This window comes from Rhagoletis zephyria, unplaced genomic scaffold, assembly GCF_001687245.7.
Source record: "Rhagoletis zephyria isolate East Lansing unplaced genomic scaffold, Rhagoletis_zephyria_1.1 Rzeph_scaffold_03378, whole genome shotgun sequence".
Classification (NCBI taxonomy): Eukaryota; Metazoa; Arthropoda; class Insecta; order Diptera; family Tephritidae; genus Rhagoletis; species Rhagoletis zephyria.
Genome location: NW_016160461.1, coordinates 1 through 20,689, shown reverse-complemented (window position 1 = coordinate 20,689; position 20,689 = coordinate 1). Strand labels below are relative to the sequence as shown.

Genomic DNA, 20,689 nt, shown 5'->3' with positions numbered 1-20,689 from the left:
CCCCCCTAAAGAAAAAGGTTGTTCAGGGGACTCAAGATTCTCAAATCTAACGACGACTTTATGACAGAAGCATTGTTCGGGGTCCGCCGATTTTCAATCGCATGACATACCAAATGGAGACACATACTTCTAGCATATGCATCACGCCAATTGGAGTTACATATTTGCTACATAATTTTTAGAAGAGTTACGAAATCATGGTCTTCATAGATCATTCAAAAATTTACTCATTCTCAACTTCACTGCCGCTGGTACCTTCATTCAACCTGCATTTTACTTACCCCCGCATTAACCCCTCTCCTCATTCAAATGGCCCATCAGCGCGTGTTACCTAAATACGGCACCTCGTCTGTAGTGCTACCACGAGTAGTTTAAAACAATGCGCCCACAAAGTATTGGCCAGATTTTTGAATTTGTTACTTTTTCTTCAAAACTTTTTTTGCCTCTTCTTCGCTTTACTTGCTTTATTGCTTTGCAAGTGGGCGATTCGTTTCGTTATGCCTACAAATACTTCGATGCAAATTTGCGTATCGAATCGTAAGATGGCGGTGCAGAAAATGTTTAAGCAGCCGCCAGGAAAATAACAAAGAAAAAATATATACATCAAAAACAAGTACATTGTGCTCAAAGGTGTAACAAAACGCGCCGCCACACCTGTTCTGCAGCTCAACGCGTTGAAGAGAAGCCTACTTTGCACATTTTGGCACAGTTATGATTTTTATAATTTCAAATTTTTTTATCTTTTGTGTTTGGTTAACTTTCTACAACACTAAAGCTGTTGACACGAGTATGCGCGCTAGATAGGTTAATGATGATGATGCAAATGATTAATGGAAATGGTTTAACAATAATGTTAATTGAAGCTGAGATATTCGGTCAGTGAAATGAAGAAAACGTATTGTTTTCACTTTGAAAATTGTCAACCATTAGAGTAAATACATATTAAAAAATTATTTCACCACTAAATTCTAAACATAATTGCTTTTTGTAAGCAGACGTCTGCTATCCTAAAACACTGCATCCTATTGTAGACGAAATTCGTACGTATACGTATATGTAAAAATATTAAATTTTATATATGCATGTATAGATATATTGAATACCTAAATGAGTCATCCACAGAGATCTCTAATTAAATCTATGCCTGTTTCCGGGAAATTATCATTGCTGCATACGATCGCGTTGAAAGAAATGTGAGTACGCGACGCATTCAGCGTAGCAGCTCCTTAACAGCTCAGTCCAGTAGGAAAAACTATGGGGCATATTCATAGTCGAAATAAAGTCGATTCCAAAATCAGTTGCAAATTTTTGGCTGATATTCCATTGAAAAGTATGTAAGTATGTCAAACAACTGCAATTAAGTTTAGAGTCGACTTTATTTTCACTGACTATAAATACGTCCCTTTGTAAGTATTCAAAATGTGCAAGACAACCAAATGCTGGAAATTTTTTTTCTATTACTGCTATAACGGCATTGAACTTTACAAAAGAAAAATCATGGAAAACAAAACGAAAAACAGCTGTAACGATACAAATATCGATAAAAATAACGATAGCAGCAGAAAAAAAAATTTAAAACAATAATTAATAAGAAAAAGATCAAAAAATTAAAAATAAAAAATCCAACAAAAAAATTTAATAATGATTCTGCAGGGATTTTGGAAAAAAAGTTGTAAGAATAAAATTTTCGCAACCGAAAAAAATTCAAATAACGACCATTTTCTATCCCGGATTAAGGGAATATTTTTTTTATGAAGTGCTATTAATTTCCTGCTGCTGATTTTATTTGGAAAGCTTTCTTCTGTAAATAATATAACGGCGTGGTAGGTAGTTGTAAGTGAAACGGTAACTAAAGTGTATAATAAAGTTAAATGATAACGATGAAAATATCAATAACAAAATCGAAAGCTATAACTATGACCGTAGCGATCGTTTCCAATTTCTTGTGAATTAAAATACAATAAAAACAATATAGTTCCAAAATATTTTTCAGCAAAATAAAAATAACCATTATTTTCAATATAGAGTCATAAAATATCGAACAAAATCTAAAAAAAAAAATTAAAACTACAAAAAAGAACGCGAATGGTTAAAAACACAAAGCAAGTACGATTGGCAATCTTTTAACAATTTTATGAATAAAACTTTTGCAACCGAAAAGATCAAAATACTATTTTTTTTTCTTTCCTTGGTTAAAAGGAGCTTATATACAATACCCTCTTTCTGCAATTTTCACAAAAACTACTTTGTGATGTTAGAACCCATCTGGGGCTTATCTGTCACCACTTATGTTAATTATGACTTTGCAATTCTTAATTCTGTAAATTCTTCTGTCAAGCGTTATCTAAACAAGGATTTTTATATCAGAACCTAATTTTTGTGAAAAATGCTGATAGAGGGTATGGTTTATAAAATTTAACCAAATGTTTATTTAATAATATATATATGTATATATTTTAATATTGTCTGTATTCCAGAAAGTTACAATATCTTTTTATGAATAACAGAAATCAGAGAAAATAGAAAAATCAGAATTTGAAACACGAACTAAATGAATTCTTGAAATTACATATAGTAAAGTATAAAAGGACTAAGTGGTGATACCACAATACTTCCCTTCCTCAATAAAGTGTGTTGAATGCTGGTTTTAGTCTATTTATAGAAATGTTTTTGTTTTTTCCATCAATATCGATCAAAAAATAATCTCGTTCTCTTGAAAAGACCTTATGTGGCCCCGAATAAGGCGATTGGAGTGCTGTTAGTAATCCTTCTTCTCTCACAAAAACGTGAGTTGCTTTCTCCAAGGTTTTATATACAAAATGTTTGCACTTAGAGTGGTTTGATCCATTAACAGGCTTAATATCCCTTATCTTTTTCTTCAAATGTTGTACAAATTCAGTATGCAATGCTTCGGATGAATCCTCAAAATACTCCCCAGGTAAGCGTAATGATGAACCAAACACTATATCACATGGTGCTAACCCAATATCTTCTTTAACACTGCATCTTATTCCCAATAGAATACTTGGTATCATCTCCGTCCATTTAGTTTCCCCTTTACAACGTAGAGAAGCTTTTAAAGTTCGATGAAATCTTTCTACTAAACCATTTGACTGGGGATGATATGCTGTAGTACGTATATGTTGTGAACCAATGAATCTAGCTAGTTCATTAAACAGCTGCGACTCGAATTGTTTTCCTTGGTCCGTAGAAATTCTGAGTGGTATTCCAAATCTACAGATCCAGTCTTGATAAAATGCTTTGGCTACCGTTTCAGCTCTTATATCTTTGAGAAAAATTACTTCAGGCCATCTTGAAAATCTGTCAACACAAGTTAAGCAAAACCGATATCCATTGGAAGGGGGTAAAGGGCCAACTATATCTATATTTACATGGTCAAACCTCTTTTCCGGTAATGGTGGGGACTATCGGTTTCTTAATTCCAAAACAGTTCCGGATCGTTATGCTCTTCCTAATATAAGGGATTTCAACGCAAATCTTAGCGGGAGCTCAGTTTTTTCAAAGCTTGACCTAGTTAAAGCATTTCATCAAATTCGCATGAAAGAAGAAGATATTAAAAAAACTGCTATTATAACTCCATTTGGTCTTTTTGAATATACCCGAATGCCATTTGGTTTACGCAATGCTGCTCAGTCAATGCAGAGATTTGTCGATGAAATCATCAATGGTTTTCCTTTTGTGTTTGCTTACATTGATGATTTTCTAATTTTTTCTAAAAATGAAGAAGAACATAAAAAGCATTTAGAAATAATTTTTGAACGCCTTAAAAAGTTTGAAATAACCATCAATCCTGAAAAATGCGAATTTGGTAAAAAGGAGTTGGAGTTCCTTGGATTCATAATTAACTCGGAAGGTGTACGGCCATCACCTAAGAAAGTGGAAAAAATCTTAAACTATGAGAAACCAAAAGATTTACATCAATTGAAAAGGTTTCTCGGAATGATAAATTTTATAGAGTATATGTTCCAAATATTGCAGTGCTTCAAGAGCCATTGAATGAATTTCAACGAAATTCGCCAAGTAAATACAAGAAAATAGTATGGACAGAAAATCAATCTAAAGCGTGATCAATATCACGTCGGGGTCACCAATTATGGTTTATAAAATTTAACCAAATGTTTATTTAATAATATATATATGTATATATTTTAATATTGTCTGTATTCCAGAAAGTTACAATATCTTTTTATGAATAACAGAAATCAGAGAAAATAGAAAAATCAGAATTTGAAACACGAACTCAATGAATTCTTGAAATTACATATAGTAAAGTATAAAAGGACTAAGTGGTGATACCACAGAGGGTATTGAATATAGGCCCTCGATATGTTTATCTATAAATTTCTTGCTTAAAAAGAAAAGCAAACCTAGTTTTTTCAATAATTTTCTATAAACTTCCTGCTCCCCAAAAAAAAATTAAATAGAAAAATATTGGATTAAAATATTGTGTATTCTATAAAAGTTCCTAATACAATTAAAAGAGAAGCTATTTTTCATAATTTTTTATCAAAGTTTCGAGAAAATCGTTAAATAATTTTTTTTTTTTTAACTTCCTTCTTAAAAGAAAAGATGCTAAATTTTTCCGCCACTAAATTCATTTCTGAACTTATCAAAAAATAGGAAAAAATTCTTCAAAGTATATATTTTTCTCTAAATTTCCTACTAAGAAGGAAATTAAAGCTAGATTTCATTTACAAACATTTTCCAATAATTTTCTACTGGGTCAACCTACGCTGTACGAAAAAGCGCTAATTTTGTGTCAATAAATAAAACAGCTCCGCAAAAAATAGTTAGATTTTAATTAGAAAAAAGATTATTTTCTTATATGTTAAAAAAAAATAGATAAAAAATCCTCATATAAAAAATGTTTATTTTAATTTCCTACGAAGCCGATTCCGCTGCACGAAAAATAACCGTTATTTTCTACCCCTGATTAAAATAGAACAGATGAAAAATTATTAATAAAAAAATGTTTTCCTATTAAATGCCTACAGGGTTGGCTTTCGCTGTCTCACAAAAACCGCTTATTTTGTGTCACTCATTAAAATGAAGCATATTCTTAATTTGTATACATATTTAAAAAAAAAAAATTTCTTCTACATCATTTCTTACCGGGGCGATTTCCGTTGTCTGAAAAAATACAGATTATTGTCTGAATATGTTTAAAATATAACAGCTAAAAAATATTTAAATAAAAAAATGTTTTTTTAATTTCCTACAAGGCTGATCGGTTGTCCAAAATTAAAATAACGGCTGTTTCCAATCCTGATTAAAATATAAGCTGGAAAATTCTTAATTAAAAAATATTTTTTATGAAATCCCTGCGGGATTGATTTTGCCGAAAATTAAAAAAAAAAATTTGATTTCCTACTGGGTAGAGTTTGACTGTCCGAAAATATTACCGGTTATTTTCTGCCCTAAATAAAAGAGAAAAGCTAAACAAATTATTTAAATAATATAAGTGAAAACTATTTCAACTTCCACTGGATCAATTTCAGCTGTCTGAAAATAAAAACGATGATTTTCTACGCCAACTAAAACAAATCTTCCTAAAAACATTTAATTTAAAAACCAAAAACAAATTCTTGAATTTCCTACTGGGTCGATTTTTGTTGTACATATGCGGCATGCAAATTTTGTTTGGGTTTTAAAAATAGACAAAGAAGTTCATTGTTTCCACAAGGCAATGTGCTGAGTGGATCGAGACGAATTTGTCGCCTGGCATTGCAACATGACGACAACACAAACAAGAACATGGGCCACTAGAGCTTAAATGTGCGTACAAAATGTTAACAAATGTTTTGCGGTAAAAATAATATAATTACACGTAGAAATAACAATTTAGAATAGCGGCGCGTAGAATTGTATGTACATGTGTGTGTTTTAGAATGAGTGTGAATGCGATATTAGTGCCAGGTTTCGGCACATGCATGCATGTACCCAACTTAATCAAAAACTTCATGCGAAGACTCTGCGTCGATGTGGCAGCCTCCAAAAGTGGCGGCAAAAAAAACTAAAAACAAAAATTTCATAATTTTGCTTCACTTTATACACTTCTCAACAATCACTAATGCCACAACAAAATACATTTTGAAAAATAAAATAAATATGTAAAAGATTATCAATTTGTCAATATACAACACGTTTTATACTGATTTTTCAAATAATAATAATAAGGAAGCAACCAAACTCTATTTCTCCTCCATTTTTTCTTCCCTTTTATCTCCCATCCTTCGCCTTTCACCATACAACCAACTGCAACAGATAACAGCAACACAATTGCGAACTCGGCGGATCCCTATCTGGATGCACCCTCCGAATTGGCGCCGTGCCCCGTCTGTCGGCGCACCTTCAATCCGGTTACGCTGCAGAAACATGTGGGCATCTGCGAAAAAATGGCGGCCAAGAAGCGCAATATCTTCGATTCCTCACGACAGCGACGCGAAGGCACCGAACTGGCTAGCTATCCGCTGCCGAAAAATTTCGGCTTGCCAGCGGCAAAACAGGAGCCGCGCGGACAATCACCGAAGCCGCTGCAGGTAAGTGTGCGGCATTGAACGAAAATATTTAACTATTCAATGCATTAACAATGCCCCTTCTCTATCTGCAGCACATTGCCTCCCCCATACTGACGCGTAAGAAGTCGAGCGGCGGTGAGGATTTGGTGCGCAGCACAGCGCGCGCCTCCATGCGGAAATTGGCAGCAAGCGTCGGCACTGCAAACAGACAGTCGCCCAGCGCTCACAGTGCAGCAGCAACAAACGCCGGTGGTGGCGCCTCTAATCACACTACACCCAACAGTCAAATGAACGCATCGACATCGTCGACCACATCGCTTCCCGGCGCTGGCAGCTTTACACGCGATCGCATGCGCTCGTCCGACCGTTCACTGGCCAAGCGCATACAGCCACCGCCGGCCGAACAGTGTCCACATTGTGAGCGCTGTTTTGGCCCGAAGGCCTACGATCGCCATGTGGAGTGGTGCAAGGAGAAGGCGCTGCAGGCGTCTATCAAACATACGACAAAAGGCGAACAAAACTTGGCCAAAGAGCGACTGGAGGCGCGCACCAAATACCGGGCGCCATGTCTCAAGTAAGCGTTGAAATTTCAGTACAATTGTATTGTATTTTTCCCCCCAAATTTTTATTCACTCAATTTGTCAAATGTTGTGGTAAAATAATCGGGAAAGAAGCAAAAGAAACAAGTTTGCCAACCGATGAGGGCAAGATAGCAAAGTTAAAATATTTGTTTTTATACTTTTTTACGATTTTTTTACCAACGTTTTCGAACAGAAAATTTAAACAAAAAGAAATGTATTAATTGGCGATATTTTTGCAGAACTAAGCGTTCGATTAATCGTGACAAATACGCGGGCTTGGCTGGCGATGAGTACGAAATCGGCGATAGTCTAAAAACCGGATACGGCAGCCATAACAACAGTAACAGCAACAATAACACAAACAACAATACAAGCGGAAGCCTACAAAACTGTGAAGGTAGCAACGATAACAGCAGCAACAACAATAATAACAGCAGCGGCAACAATAACGCTAACGGCATTATGTCACTATCGATGACATCTTCGCTAACCAGTGAAAGGTGAGTAGGCAATTAACTAACGATAAACGATTAGCGTTAAACTAATGGTAAACTGACTTTTTTGTTCTAAGTAGTGGCGAAAATTTTCCAGAGTATTTCATATAATTTAAAAAATTAGTGTAATTTATTTGCGATACTGTTACTTGCATTACCATTCATTTTATGTCACCTCACTATTTCACCACACTTGTTGAAAGTTTATTTTTTTGAAAATTACTAAATTTGTGTTGAAAAGTATGTAGATAGCTGGCAAAAACAAGCACGTAGTGAGAAGCTTACAAAAAAAGATTTAATAAATTTCAACAATTTACCCATCTCTCTCTCCGCTACGCATACGCGTTCTGCACAAAACCCATCATCCCACTATCATCTGTCATCGAATCGCTATCATTCTATCATCTACCCTCCCGCAACGCTAGAAAACCCGCCATTTTGAAGGATTTCCATAACACATTGCGCGCCCGCAAGCCGCATAGAAACGCCATTGAATTACCGCCGCCCTCTCCCACGCGCCTTGCCGCCGCCAGCTTTGATGATTACGTTAGGAGTGCTTGCTTTGATAATCTCCACTTAATGGGCGCCAAATTGACTAAGGGCAATACCGTCACGAAGAAGCCGCCAAAGCGCCGTGTGTCACTGAATGCAATAAGTACGCGACACCCACAGCAGCAGCAGCAACACCAAGCTTCGAGCGAAGCAACACCACCGCCGCCACAATCGTCGCAATGCGAGAAGGTTCGCACACGCAATTACGATGAAAGGATGACGGTTGCCCATTCAGGTATAAATATCTCGCACACTTGGTAATTTTTTTTTTTGTTTAAGAAAAGCGGTTAGAAATGTCTTAGACGCTTGAGGAAAATAATGGTACCGATTTACGTGCTTAGGTCTATTAAAATTCTCTACCTAGGGCTGAAATATCATTGGCGGTGTTTATGGACTAAGAAAAAGGCAAAATCTATAAATTTTTAACACTCGAACTTAAATAGAAGGCTTTAAATCCGTCAAGAACTTAGCCGTTGCTCAGCCTTATCAGAGCTATTCCACCATACCTGCAGTTCAAAATAATTAATTATCCGGACTATTGCGATAATTTCTTTTACAGCCTCTGGATTCCATCTTCCGTTTGTTTGTTTTTATTTTCAATTCTAGATGCGAACTAAAATTAACTCACTTAAAATTTTGCCGACTGAACCAATTTTTGAAATTCAGTTTTGACTTTAGGGGTACCTAATCGGTCGGATCCATAAGGGCTATCACATGCGCCAGATTAGCCTCACCACGGAGACGAGATGCCCTGTCTGTGTGATCGCCCAACCTACACTGAAACACCGGAATTCAGCCATAGTCGAACTGTTTATTATTAGAAATTTGTCTAGCATTCTATAAGTCGAATACTTCAGTCTACATTAATTTAAATTCCGATAAAGAGGAAAGGACTAGAAAGAATTTGATGCCAGTTTTCGTCTCAGAAGGGTAGGTTGGATCTTCACAGAGACCATTTAGGCCCATAGCGTTACTAGACAAACTACCGAAGCCAATGTCTTTAATGAAAAGCGATGTTGAAGAACATCACAATCGTCTTAACTGCTCAGGGCCTTATAAAGTCTGAGAGAATATGCTTCACAATCTCCTCACTACTTTTGCATCTCTTGCAAATTTTATCACAGGTCAATGCCAATTTAAAAGCACGTGAAGCCAAGAGAACTGTTTGTACCCCAACTAATAGACTAGCGTGCCTCCTCTTATGCGATAAAATAAATTTTTCAATTTCGCTACCAGATACTCCACACATCGTTCTAGATACCTTGCAGTCGTGTGATTTGGTGCACAGCTTTGTGTATTGGTTCGGGTACAAGCTCCGGTTAATTGTTTGTTAGTGACATCGATGTATTTCCTCTAGACAGTTTTTGCTAAAGAGCACCTTCTTTACGGCGTACGTGGGCCTATTCTTTGTCAATAATTTTAGTGTGACCTAGAGCCCAGTACAGATGTGCATACCTTCTTAGCGGAGGATGCACGTTTTTAAAAGCTCGAGTTTAAAATTTTCTTGGACAAACTTTTTCAGGACAGTAATATTTGTTCCGCCTTCCCCAATCCTCCGAGCACCAGTTTATGATTACTGGGAGTCTTCCATCGCCTGGATTTCAGTTGGAGCTCGGACTCCAATCCTACATACTTGCAGCCTTTTCATTTCTCTACCACGCCCATTTCCTTAAGCTTTAACCTACTGCTTTCATCCACATTCATTCATATCACCTTCATCACCGCACAGAGCAAACAAGAGAGCAAAGCCTTGGCGACCCAAAAACTTTGTCTGCAACTTTGACATACACTGCGTGTCCTTTAAAGGCCATCAGTAAACCCATAACGCCACCGCGTCATACTCAAACACAGCCGACAAATAACGCAGACAGCAAGTCAAGAAATAAATTGAAGTCCAAAGTGCCATCGGAGCCAAGTTTAAGCGGAGACGCGGGCACTGTAATGACGGACCATGATGAGGAAGACGTGCAACGCGGCGAAGTACGTAACAACCAATCATATGAAATGCTGAAAATGCACTCACAGCAGCAGCAACAACAACTGAAACGCTACGCACCATCATCATCGCCCCTTACAGCACCCATGCAAATGCTACAGAGACGTCAGACCACTTTCGACAAGCTGCCCAACAACACGATTAACGTAACAACTGTCGAAACTGCGACCACCTCGTCGGCAACCACCTCACATACGAAATTGGATGTGAATGCCATACGTTCCTTGACGATATTTCGTCCCAAACGCAAAAAGTTAGTGCGTCAATCGATTTCGTCACATGCCGCACCAATGAAGGCGATCCCTTTGATAAAAGAAAGCATAGAGATTTTTACGATGCCATTAAAGTTGCCAAGCAATGGCGGTGAGCAGCTGAAAGACAACGACAGCCGTATATTGGCCGACGACGAGACAGAAGATGAGATTAAGGTGATAAAGGCGCCGCCGAAGTTGGCACGTGACAAGTCATTTGTGCTCAGGTTTGTATGAATACGTATGCAGAAGGCGAGGCCAGGAAGACTCATTTTAACTGTGATCCCAAATCATCTCAAGAATTTAGTGACAGTATCGCAAGATTATTTTTACTTTAACGTATTTATTATCGTACGCTTTCTAAACATTTTTACTTCACTAATTATAATATATTTTTAGCGGTCTGCCGTCCGACAAATACGATCCTTTCCTCTCGGCTAAGCGTCAACTGGAGGAGCTTTGCTCATCCTCTCCACCAAATAATCCCTCCTTTTCCTCAAATCTCCCGAAAACTTCCACACAAACTCCTTCGGCACCAGCTGGTTTGCCCGCTAAAATGTCCACTTCACTCACACTCAGCACTTTCACGCCCAACTCTAGTCCATTGACGACCAACTCACAGAACCAACGCACGCCGACGATACCTTCTGCGACTACTAACAAAACGCCATCGAACTTTCGACGTACATCTTCACTGCGCGGTCCGCGTCGTTCGCCGATGCTTTCATCACGCCCACTGTTCGCCCAAAATCATCGTCCTACCATACAACGTGGTCTCTCTGATGAAGGTCCAATCTCTACGAATTTTCTTAAACCGGAGGAATACGATGAGATGCCTGTACGTTCGGTGTGCGTGAACGATTACGCGGTGACGAAGAGTCCACGGGTCGCACGTCGCGATAATAGCCTCTCGAATCGCAAACAAAGTCTCAAACTCAATGTTCAAGGCGCGGCGACATCAGCAACCCCAGCGAATTCTAATACGAATACGCCCAATTGTACGACTATGTTGGGCGTAAACAGCTCCGATGAACTAATGCACTCGGCTGCCAAATATCTCTCGAAAACCGACTCACTAGCAGCTTTCCTCAAGTACGAAAAAGAATTGGAGAAACTCAATGCACAGGCGATGCTAGATGCCGCTAACGCTAACGCAAGCGCCAATAAGCCAACAGTCGAGCAAAGCGCGTCCAACTCGCCAGCCGTGAATCTCCACAATCCCGTCATAACTAAGGAATTCAAAGAGAAAAGCAACACTCTAAGCAAGCAAAACTCTGCTAAGAGCATCAAGGCAGAAGATATCGAACCTCCGGCACCAACTACAGGCGATGTGGAGCAGAATCACTCCCGCCAACACCTGCCAACTCCAGTGGCAAACACACCATCTACGCCTGAAGTTTGCCGATATGAAAAGGAGTATCCCAACTCGCAAAAGACACAGCCTCTCCGATTGGAGCGCATAACATTGCCTCAGGCCAGCTCGACGCCGATAACAAAAAAGCAGGCTACAAGGGCTTCTGTACAGGCCACGCCTACACAGTTGCCCATTGTGAACCAACCAGTTAACTTGAATGCGCTCCTTAGCGAATCCACCAAGCCTCCACTATCTATATCACTTAGCGCCTTCAGCAATGATACTAAGAACTCTTCGGGAAGTGAATACATTGATCCTAAATTAATTAATAAATGTGATAACCTGCCTGTTAATCTGAACTCTGTGCGCACACTAAAATCCATTGGCGATGGCAATGCAGAACGACGGCTGGACTTCTCTTCCTCCTCATCGGAGTGCTCTGCGCCGCAGACCGGCCCGATATCGCAACTAACCAAGCTGCTACCACTCACAAAATCAGCTGAAGTAAAAGATTTATCGACACAAACAACAGCTGCGATGACTACTGCCAGCCAGGCTATGGACATTCCCACTCGCCCGTCGACTGCTGACGAAGCACAACCAAATGCGCATCCGACGCTTAGTCAACGCAGCTCAGCTGAGGGTAGGAATTTATTGAATCGTAAGAAGCGCCTCGGACGCAATCACTTCCTCTACGATGCCTCGCCCGAGGCAGATGATTCCTGTTCAGCTGACGATGAAGCCAATCGTTCATCGGTTGAGTATTATGAATCCAAGTATCGTTCGTCGTATCAGCAGCAGCAGCAACAGGAACCGCAAACGTGTTTCGTGAACGCGCGCGGGCAATCTGCACCACTAAAGACGCCTCCCATCGTACCGCCTTTACCAATCTTCGACGACTTTGACTTTGAGGAATTTCTCTCGTCATTCGAGAATGACGATGAGCAATTTCCTCTCTTTAAGGACTGTAGAGAGTTTCTCTTGAATCGCACGTCGAATAAACAACGTTCGACGGTGACGCCGAATTCAATGTATACACAGAATAACAACAATAACAATACCAACCACTCTCAAAATCATGCAGCACAAACAACAGACTACAACAACAGCAATAACCACTTTCAATTTCCAAATCTCGCCTCATCCAACAAACACAGCCACCCCACGCTCCTACTAACTCCTTCTTCCCACAGATCCTGTGACGAATCACGTCCAAAGAGCAAAGAACCCTCACCCACATCTGACAGATACGAAGATCTAAGCCGCGTTACTGCGCAGAACGCCGTCTATGGCGACAGTGTGACCAACAAGCGACACTCCGATTCAGAGCACAAGAAACGCGAGATCTTCATCAGCATCGAGACGGAGCCGAACGAACATGGTCGCTCACCCATTTCACCAGACTCGCTGCGCAACATGGTCGGTAATCCACAAACTATGGTCGAGGTTGAAGTCGATGGCTGCGATAATAAGTTTAGCAAAATTAGCGATGATGATGAGCAGTTAAAAGGTCACGTCGAAGATATGATGCTGCGCTGCACTCCTTTCAACAGGGGCAATCACTTGCCCAACGTGCAGCTGAACAATGCCAAGAATTTAATACAGCGCATGCAAGATGACTTTCGACAAATGAGCGAAGAAGTGGGCGCCAATATACGCCAAGCAATGACCGGTCTCAATTCAGTCAATTCAGCAGCTGGCAATGCCGCAATGCTGTATGGCGGGAATAATATGGCCATGGGTGCTGGCTTGGGAGGACGTGGTGGTACGTATGTGCCGCGCAATAGCAATGCATCGCCACCGTCTCCACGACCGCCACCAACGGCATCAACAACAGTGAGTGCAACAGCGCCAATGTATGCGGTTTCTGAAGATGCAAGCGGTGATGCATGCGGCGACTCGGACGACATGAGCAGCCTAGATGGGTATCCAATATCATCAAAGTCGTCACGACGCGGTGTCGGCTCGAAGTTGAGCGCCGACTCTGCGTACGGGAGGTGAGTAAGCTATGAAATTTTACTAACATGATAGGACTTCTTCCCTGGGGACTCCAAACCGGAAGTTGACTTACATAGATTGAGTCAAGTAATCAAGCCCCTATTAAATGGCAGTTAAACTACTCTCTTAAAATTCATTGGAATAGTTTTCACGAAGCTTGTAATTTTCATAGAAATTTCGTCCGAGTAGAAAAAAAGGAAGATTAGGGTGCTCGCCATGTCTTCTATGGTTTCAGTGAGTTCGGCGTCATTTCGTGGTCCTTTTCGAAGTCTGCGTAGTTTTCTTTTACAGACTTTTTAAAGATAGCTCGGGCTGAAAGAGGTTTTACTGTTCGAATGAGCGCAAGTAATTTTCTGCTTTTTGGGCTACCAGCCACTCAACTTTTCCAACTCCCTTTGCTTCTCAACTTTCCAGAGTAAGTTCTCTGAGTGGAAAATTGTGGTCTTCCAACCTGTTTTAGTCAAGAATTTCTTCCTGGCCGAAAGGGGATCTCGTAATCTATGTCGATTTGAAATCTGCTGGCACCGCTAGTTTAGCTTGTAGTTGTAAAACCAAAGTCGAAAAGTGTCATCGTCGACTTTTTTTGAACGAGGTACCAGCAGGAATCCTTGCTCCAGGCATCATCACAAACTTTTATCGATGGCTGATGCGCGATGACTTGAAGCTTGAGAACTACCTGACAAGAATCTTTTCCTGAATGGTTTTATCTTTGAACTAGTGGAAGTATAAGTAATGAGATCTTAGAACTATGTCGACAGAAAAAGCTAAATAAAGGCCATTGCCCAGAACGAGCCTTGTTGTTTTCAGAAAAATGTTAAGACTTAAGTTAGAAACCAGTGTAAAGATTTTAAGGCGTTCAGCGTTTTCGGGGCTTGAGAGCTCAACTCATCTTAGAAGTTTTATAAGCCAGCAATGAGCTCCGAAAGCTACAATACCTGGAATGCTTGGCGCGGTGTTTCAACATAAAAACTCTGATGAAAAAATTAACTTTTCCCCCGATATCCTACAGCCTCTCACGGCAGAGATCCTCGGAGCTGTCAGTCACACCGCAACGCAGTGCAACGCGCAGTCGCCCCTCCACCAGCGCGTCGACCGCTACAAACACTACTCCTCTACCCAGCACAATGCACGCCGATGAGACTGCGCAGCGTCAACATAAGCTACAGCAACAACAATACCACTACCAACAACAGCAGCAGCAGCAGCAACAACAACAACTGCCACAACAAACAACACAATTATACAAATACGCGCCATTGAAGACGCGTCCGCGCCGCATAAGCGGCTCATCCAGCAGTGATAACTCTGATGAGGTGAATTGCAACATCAAATATAAGCAACAATTGCAGCAACAACAACAACAACAGCAGCAGCATGCCGGTATTGGCAACAAAAACAGCGGAAGCAACAGCAACAACAACTATATAAGCAGTCACTATGCGCAGCAACAGCAGCACAACAATCTAGTGGGCAATAGCAACAACAATCACAACAACTATGAGAGTTCACATAGCTCACCCACGACGATGACGGCCGCCGCCTCAACTGCAGCCGCGACACCCGATGATTTGCCAGCGTCTACGGCCAAGGGCCAACAATACAGTTCGAGCAGCTCGCTTTCGAGCACAAATGCAGCAATGAGCGCGAGTATGAAAATGTCCAAATTTTGCCATGAATGTGGCGCTAAATTTCTAGTCGAACAGGCTAAGTTTTGTATGGATTGTGGGGTTAGGCGTATCGTACTTTAGGCGCTTAAGGGGTAGCGAGTAGTTGAGAATATTTTTTTTGGCTAATTGGTCATACACATACTTACACATACATACTAGTGTACATATGCAAGTAACCAATTTTCAGCAAAAGGATAGAAAAAATGTAAATCTTAAAAATCAACCAAAATATATATAAAATCGAATTGAGGAAGAAACACCAAAAAGTAGCTACTAAAAAATGTGAAATATATATATTTCTTATTATTAGTCGCTAATTCCAACAATCATCATGCTTTTTTAATGCTTCTCTCATACGCTTCTGATATGCATTAGAAAGTTGATATGAAGCTTGTAAATCATTAGCGAACAACAACAAAATGTAATCAACACAAACACAGCGGTAATACTAATTTAATATTGACTGAAACCAAGCAATGTTAGAAACACAAATAAAGCAAATGAAGTTTACAAAAAAAAAATGGCAAAGCAAAAATATTTTTATGGAAAAAAATTTACTAAATATTTTAGAAAATATGTAGTACAATGCACAATAAAAGCCAAAATGGAGTAATTCACAAATAAATACGAGTGCATACACACATACGTACATATATTGCGGTAGTGCGCCTGTAAGTATGCTTAGTAACAATGGAAACCAAATTTTGTTTAGTCTGCACTTGTACTAATTTAATTGTATACAAAGAAATTAAAAATAATTTAATACGTAAAATAATATACACTTCAAAATAAAAAAATTACAGATATAATTTAATTTTTTTGAAAAATGTTAAACGTATTACATATATTTATACAGTTTTTGTTTTCATTTTATCCCAAGCCAACAAAAAGCAACAAATCTACATCTATCTACATTTAGGAAGTTTTAAAAATGTGTGTACTAAATTTAACTTTAAATAAAATTAATATTTTTAATTTATTACGTTTTGAAGTTATTGTGCTATAATTTTAATTTATTTGTTTTTTTTTAATTTCCTTACTGGTATCTGTAAATGATCAAATTCTGAAATTTCATAACTTTGATATCGTACGATAGGGTTTTCAATGTTTCTGTTACCTTACGATTACATTATCAATGACCGTACTAAATAAAAAATACTAAAATTGAGTACTGAAAACAAAATACGTAGTTTTAGTACTAAAAATCAAACCGCCAGGATTGATTACAAATTATCAAATATTAAATTTTAACACTAAAAATCAAATACTAGAACTTAGTACTAAACAAAAATTTAGTACTAGAAAAATAAATACCAAATTTTAGTACCAAAAGTCAAAATTTAAAATCGATTACCAACGGATAACAAATTTAGAAACCCCCGAATTTAATACTAAAGAAGTTGAGAATGTACTAAAACCAAAAACAAATGTTTGCCCCAATAGTAAATTTATAAAGTGACTATCAAACTTTAGTACTAAAATCTTGACTCAAAAATTGTAAAAGACAATCTAGCACCTTAGCAAGGCTACTACATTTTTACTACTAAAGTGTTTGAAATTTTTAGTACTAGTGTTAAAAATTTCCGAAAATCAATCATGAAGTAACAACTAAACTTATCAATTCAATACGCTACAAAATTGAAAAAAGTAACAAAAAAATAAAATTTAGCGGCAAAGCAAACGAGCCTTTGAATTTAGTACCAAATCAAAGCCTTAAAATTTAGAACCAAAAAAGTAAAATTCAGCAATGAGAAAATTTAGTAAAAAATAGTAATAAAATTTAGCAGAAAAGCAAGTGAGCTTAAAAATTTAATGGGAAAATTTAGTACTTAAGTACTTAATGTCTACGAAAAGCGAAAATCTGCTTTTCGCATCATTAATAGGTTAATAAAATGGGCACAACAGCTTTGGTACTAAAAACGGCCCACAAATTTTTTAGTAAAATAATTTGTATAGTAAAGTGTCCCAAAAAATTTTAATTCAAACAACTAAAGCAATTTAGCGCTTTATCAACATGTCGAAATTTAGCATCAAAGCGCACAAATACAGAAATTTTGGAACTAAAATCTAAAGTAATGCAAACAATATCTAACTAAAATATTGCACAGCGGTTAGAATTTTTGCACTTCAATAGGATACAAGCAAAATTTAGTACTCAAATTAAAATTTAACAAAAATTAGAAAAAAAATAGAGCTACATACGTTTAAAAAAAGTTTAATTTTGCGTATTAAATTTTAAACACTTCACTCTTCAAAAATTTAAGCAAAATTTAGTACTAGATTTTTTAACATTACTTTCAGTACAAAATTAAAAAAAAAAATAATAATTTTTAGGGCCTAAGTTTTGCTGTCGATGTCTTAAGAATTTGCTTTCTTTAGCAAGACTGAGCAGCAGCACACATGGCGCATGCGCAATATATGGAAAATGTGTGAAACTTAAAAAATAACATTTTTTAATTGGTAAAAAGCCAGTGTACGAACCAGACATTAATAGCAACGAAGAAAGAAAATCATTAGAACTAAAAAAGTCGAAGCGTAACTCATACATATCTCATGCGACTAATCAACTGCTAATTTAAAAAAAAAAACTAACTGTTGCGAAAAAATTAATTTTATTTTACACGAATTTTTCTAATTTTTTGTCTTAATTTTTCAGCAAAGCCCGCTGCAACTAAATTTAAGCGAAATCCATTGAAACTTTTTAAGTTTTAAGCAGCTGGAAAGAAAATAACAGCACACATCCATACATACATACACACACATATACCATGTGCATGCAAATGTGGATGAAGAATTCTACATAAAATTTAATTTAAAAACTGAGAAAAAATTTAGGATTAAGAATTTAATAAGTCTAACACTTTTTACCAAAAAATAAGTACATATATGTATACATAAATAATAAACTAAATATGTAGCACCGAGAAAAGCGAAAACGAATGTTAAAGGAAAAAATCTTGAGAATCTACCACTACCTACTAATAATGATTATTTTTTAAAACAATTTTAAAAACATATATATATGTATATTTAATATCATTTATATATACATTTACTCACTCGCCTTCTGCTCAATCGTACGCAATTCGATGTGCTTTAGCACACAAAGAACAATTTGCACTCGTAATATATCCAAATGTCACAAATCGTTTTTTTAAGTGTAATGCGTATTTACGACACCAATGCAAAAAAACGAATATAATGCCGATAACGGTATTTACTTATGCATAAAAAGGCAATTTAGCTTTGTGCAGTAGGGAATCTTAATAAAGATTAAAATAATATACATTTTTTTTTTTACTTTTTTCTTTAGCGGACGCTTTAATAGGTATGTATAGATTTAAAATTTATGATTTTATTGCCCGAATAAAATTGTATCATTTTAAATTTTAACAGGCTAATAAATTTAAAATTGATTGGTGTAACCTATTCTGTTAAACTGGACTTTGAAAACAAAAAAAAATTGTATGCGCTGAAATTTTAAAGCATACATATTTTTCACAAGAAATTGGTGCTAAGTAAAAAGATTTAGTACGCACTTTTCATTAAAAAAATTATTACTTACATATTACTAAAAAAAAAATAGTACATAATTTTCATTAAAAAATTAAAAAAAATGTGGTCAAAAAGAAATTTTAGTTTGTAGGAAATACAATCAACTTTTATAGATATGTGGTCATCTTTTTCTGGTCTGGGGAGTTTAACCCACCCCGTGTATCCGCCACTGATCAGCATACTTAATATTTTTAAAACTCAACTTTACAGCAATACTAAAAAATGGGAAATAGTAAAAATTTGTTTTTCACATTAAACTAAAAGATTTTTTTTGTGTACTAAAAATTCATACATGTACTTAGTAGGGGTTTCAGTAAAAAATTTTAGGATTCTACGAAAATAACGAAAAAATGCCAATTATGCCAACACGTTCCAGCACAAAATTTTTACACAAATTTAAAATCTTTTTTCCTGACTTCGATTTTAACTATGCATCGAAAACTTTTTTTAATTTTGATCAAAAACTTTTATAATTTATTTAAAAAGTATTTCCGGTTTTAATATGCTTAACAAAGTTTGTAGTACTAATGGTTTTAGTACAAAATAATTTAATACTAAATTTTATAACTATAATTAAAAAATAAATTGTGTGTAATACATGTAGGTCAAATGTTTAGTTCTACATTTTTAGTACTAAATTTTTTACAGATAAATACTTTTAGTACTAAATTATTATACCACTGTAATGCAATCACGGCAATTATACCAAAAAAACATATTTTTATAACAAAAAATGATAAGTATTTCATTTAAAATAATTTTTTCTAAATTTAATTATACCATTGTAATGCAAACGCGGCATTTATTACAATCAAAAAAATGTATAAAAAATGTATTAGTATATCATTTAAAATTCCTTTAACCAGGGATAACCCGGGCCTAAATAGTCATGGGCCTAAATGTTCCTATTAATGCCGAAAACTATGGAAAATTCCTATTTCGCTCTACCTATGTAGAAGTCATATTCGAAATCCATTTCCTATTTTTTAATTGACTCTTTCATTGTCCGATTGTTTTTAACCGACTTCACAAACAGGAAAAGGTTATCAATTCGTCGGAAAATTATTATTTTTTCCACAAACTATCAGCATTTCAATTGAAAACAAGTCACAAAATTTTTCTTCCAAACTTTCAAGCAATTGTTTGTTTTTTTTTTAATTTTCCTTGAATTTCCAACGCGTTTATAGAACATTCAAATTCCAAATTCGAAAAATGTTTGCGTCCGGTAGTAAAACGAAAGATGCCATTGTCCCTTCATCGACGACGCATAGACCATTAGCATCATCGACCATATTAACAAAAACAACCGCAACTACATTGACACAGCGCCGCATTAGCTCAACGGGTGGCGAAACGANACCACGCGGCGATGGCCGTAAAGTGATGTCCGGTATACCGAGCAATACAGCGGCGTGTGCCACCGCACGTCAGTTGCAACGGCAAGAGGCAGGAACAGCAGCAACGGCTGCAAAACAAAATGAAGTCCACACTAAGAAGGAAGAGAATTTGGAACAGCTTAATCATGCTGAAATCGGCATTCAGACTAATGAGCCGGAAATACTTAATCACGATTTGATCATTGGTGACATTAAATTGCTGCCACCGAAGGCAAGCATTATCGCAGAAATCGAACGGCAGCAAAATGAGACGCGAAAGAAGTTGCTACTGAAGGCGCAGCGTAAGTTTGAGGGTCACTCGGTGA

The 20,689-nt window shown here is 37.1% G+C and overlaps 2 protein-coding genes and 1 long non-coding RNA gene across 11 annotated transcripts in view; 2 read left to right on the top strand and 1 right to left on the bottom strand.

Moving 5' to 3' along the window:
- Positions 1-18,718, top strand: part of LOC108368895 (homeobox protein 5) — a 59,471-nt gene extending 40,753 nt beyond the window's left edge. For 7 of the 9 annotated variants that reach the window (XM_017623851.1, XM_017623850.1, XM_017623849.1 and 4 more), the window contains 5 exons: positions 6,286-6,560; positions 6,632-7,113; positions 7,360-7,620; positions 10,813-13,764; positions 14,775-15,918. In XM_017623851.1, coding sequence (XP_017479340.1) covers positions 6,286-6,560; positions 6,632-7,113; positions 7,360-7,620; positions 10,813-13,764; positions 14,775-15,513 — 4,709 coding nt within the window. In that variant the 3' untranslated portion in view covers positions 15,514-15,918. Of the gene's footprint in view, positions 1-6,285; positions 6,561-6,631; positions 7,114-7,359; positions 7,621-10,812; positions 13,765-14,774; positions 15,919-18,088 lie in introns of those variants that run through there. The other 2 variants (XM_017623845.1, XM_017623847.1) reach the window with 1 other exon arrangement.
- On the bottom strand, positions 16,307-17,649 carry LOC108368896 (uncharacterized). Its single transcript, XR_001848432.1, has 2 exons — positions 16,416-17,649; positions 16,307-16,382 (listed from the first exon to the last, which is right to left on the bottom strand). It is a non-coding gene; the product is annotated as an uncharacterized LOC108368896 (long non-coding RNA).
- Positions 18,719-20,199: 1,481 nt separating the features above from the next.
- LOC108368897 (uncharacterized) lies at positions 20,200-20,679 on the top strand (the record flags this gene model as incomplete). Its single annotated transcript, XM_017623853.1, has 1 exon — positions 20,200-20,679. A coding segment is annotated over exon 1 (480 nt), but the record flags the coding sequence as incomplete, so codon positions are not given.
- Between the last annotated feature and the right edge of the window lie 10 nt (positions 20,680-20,689).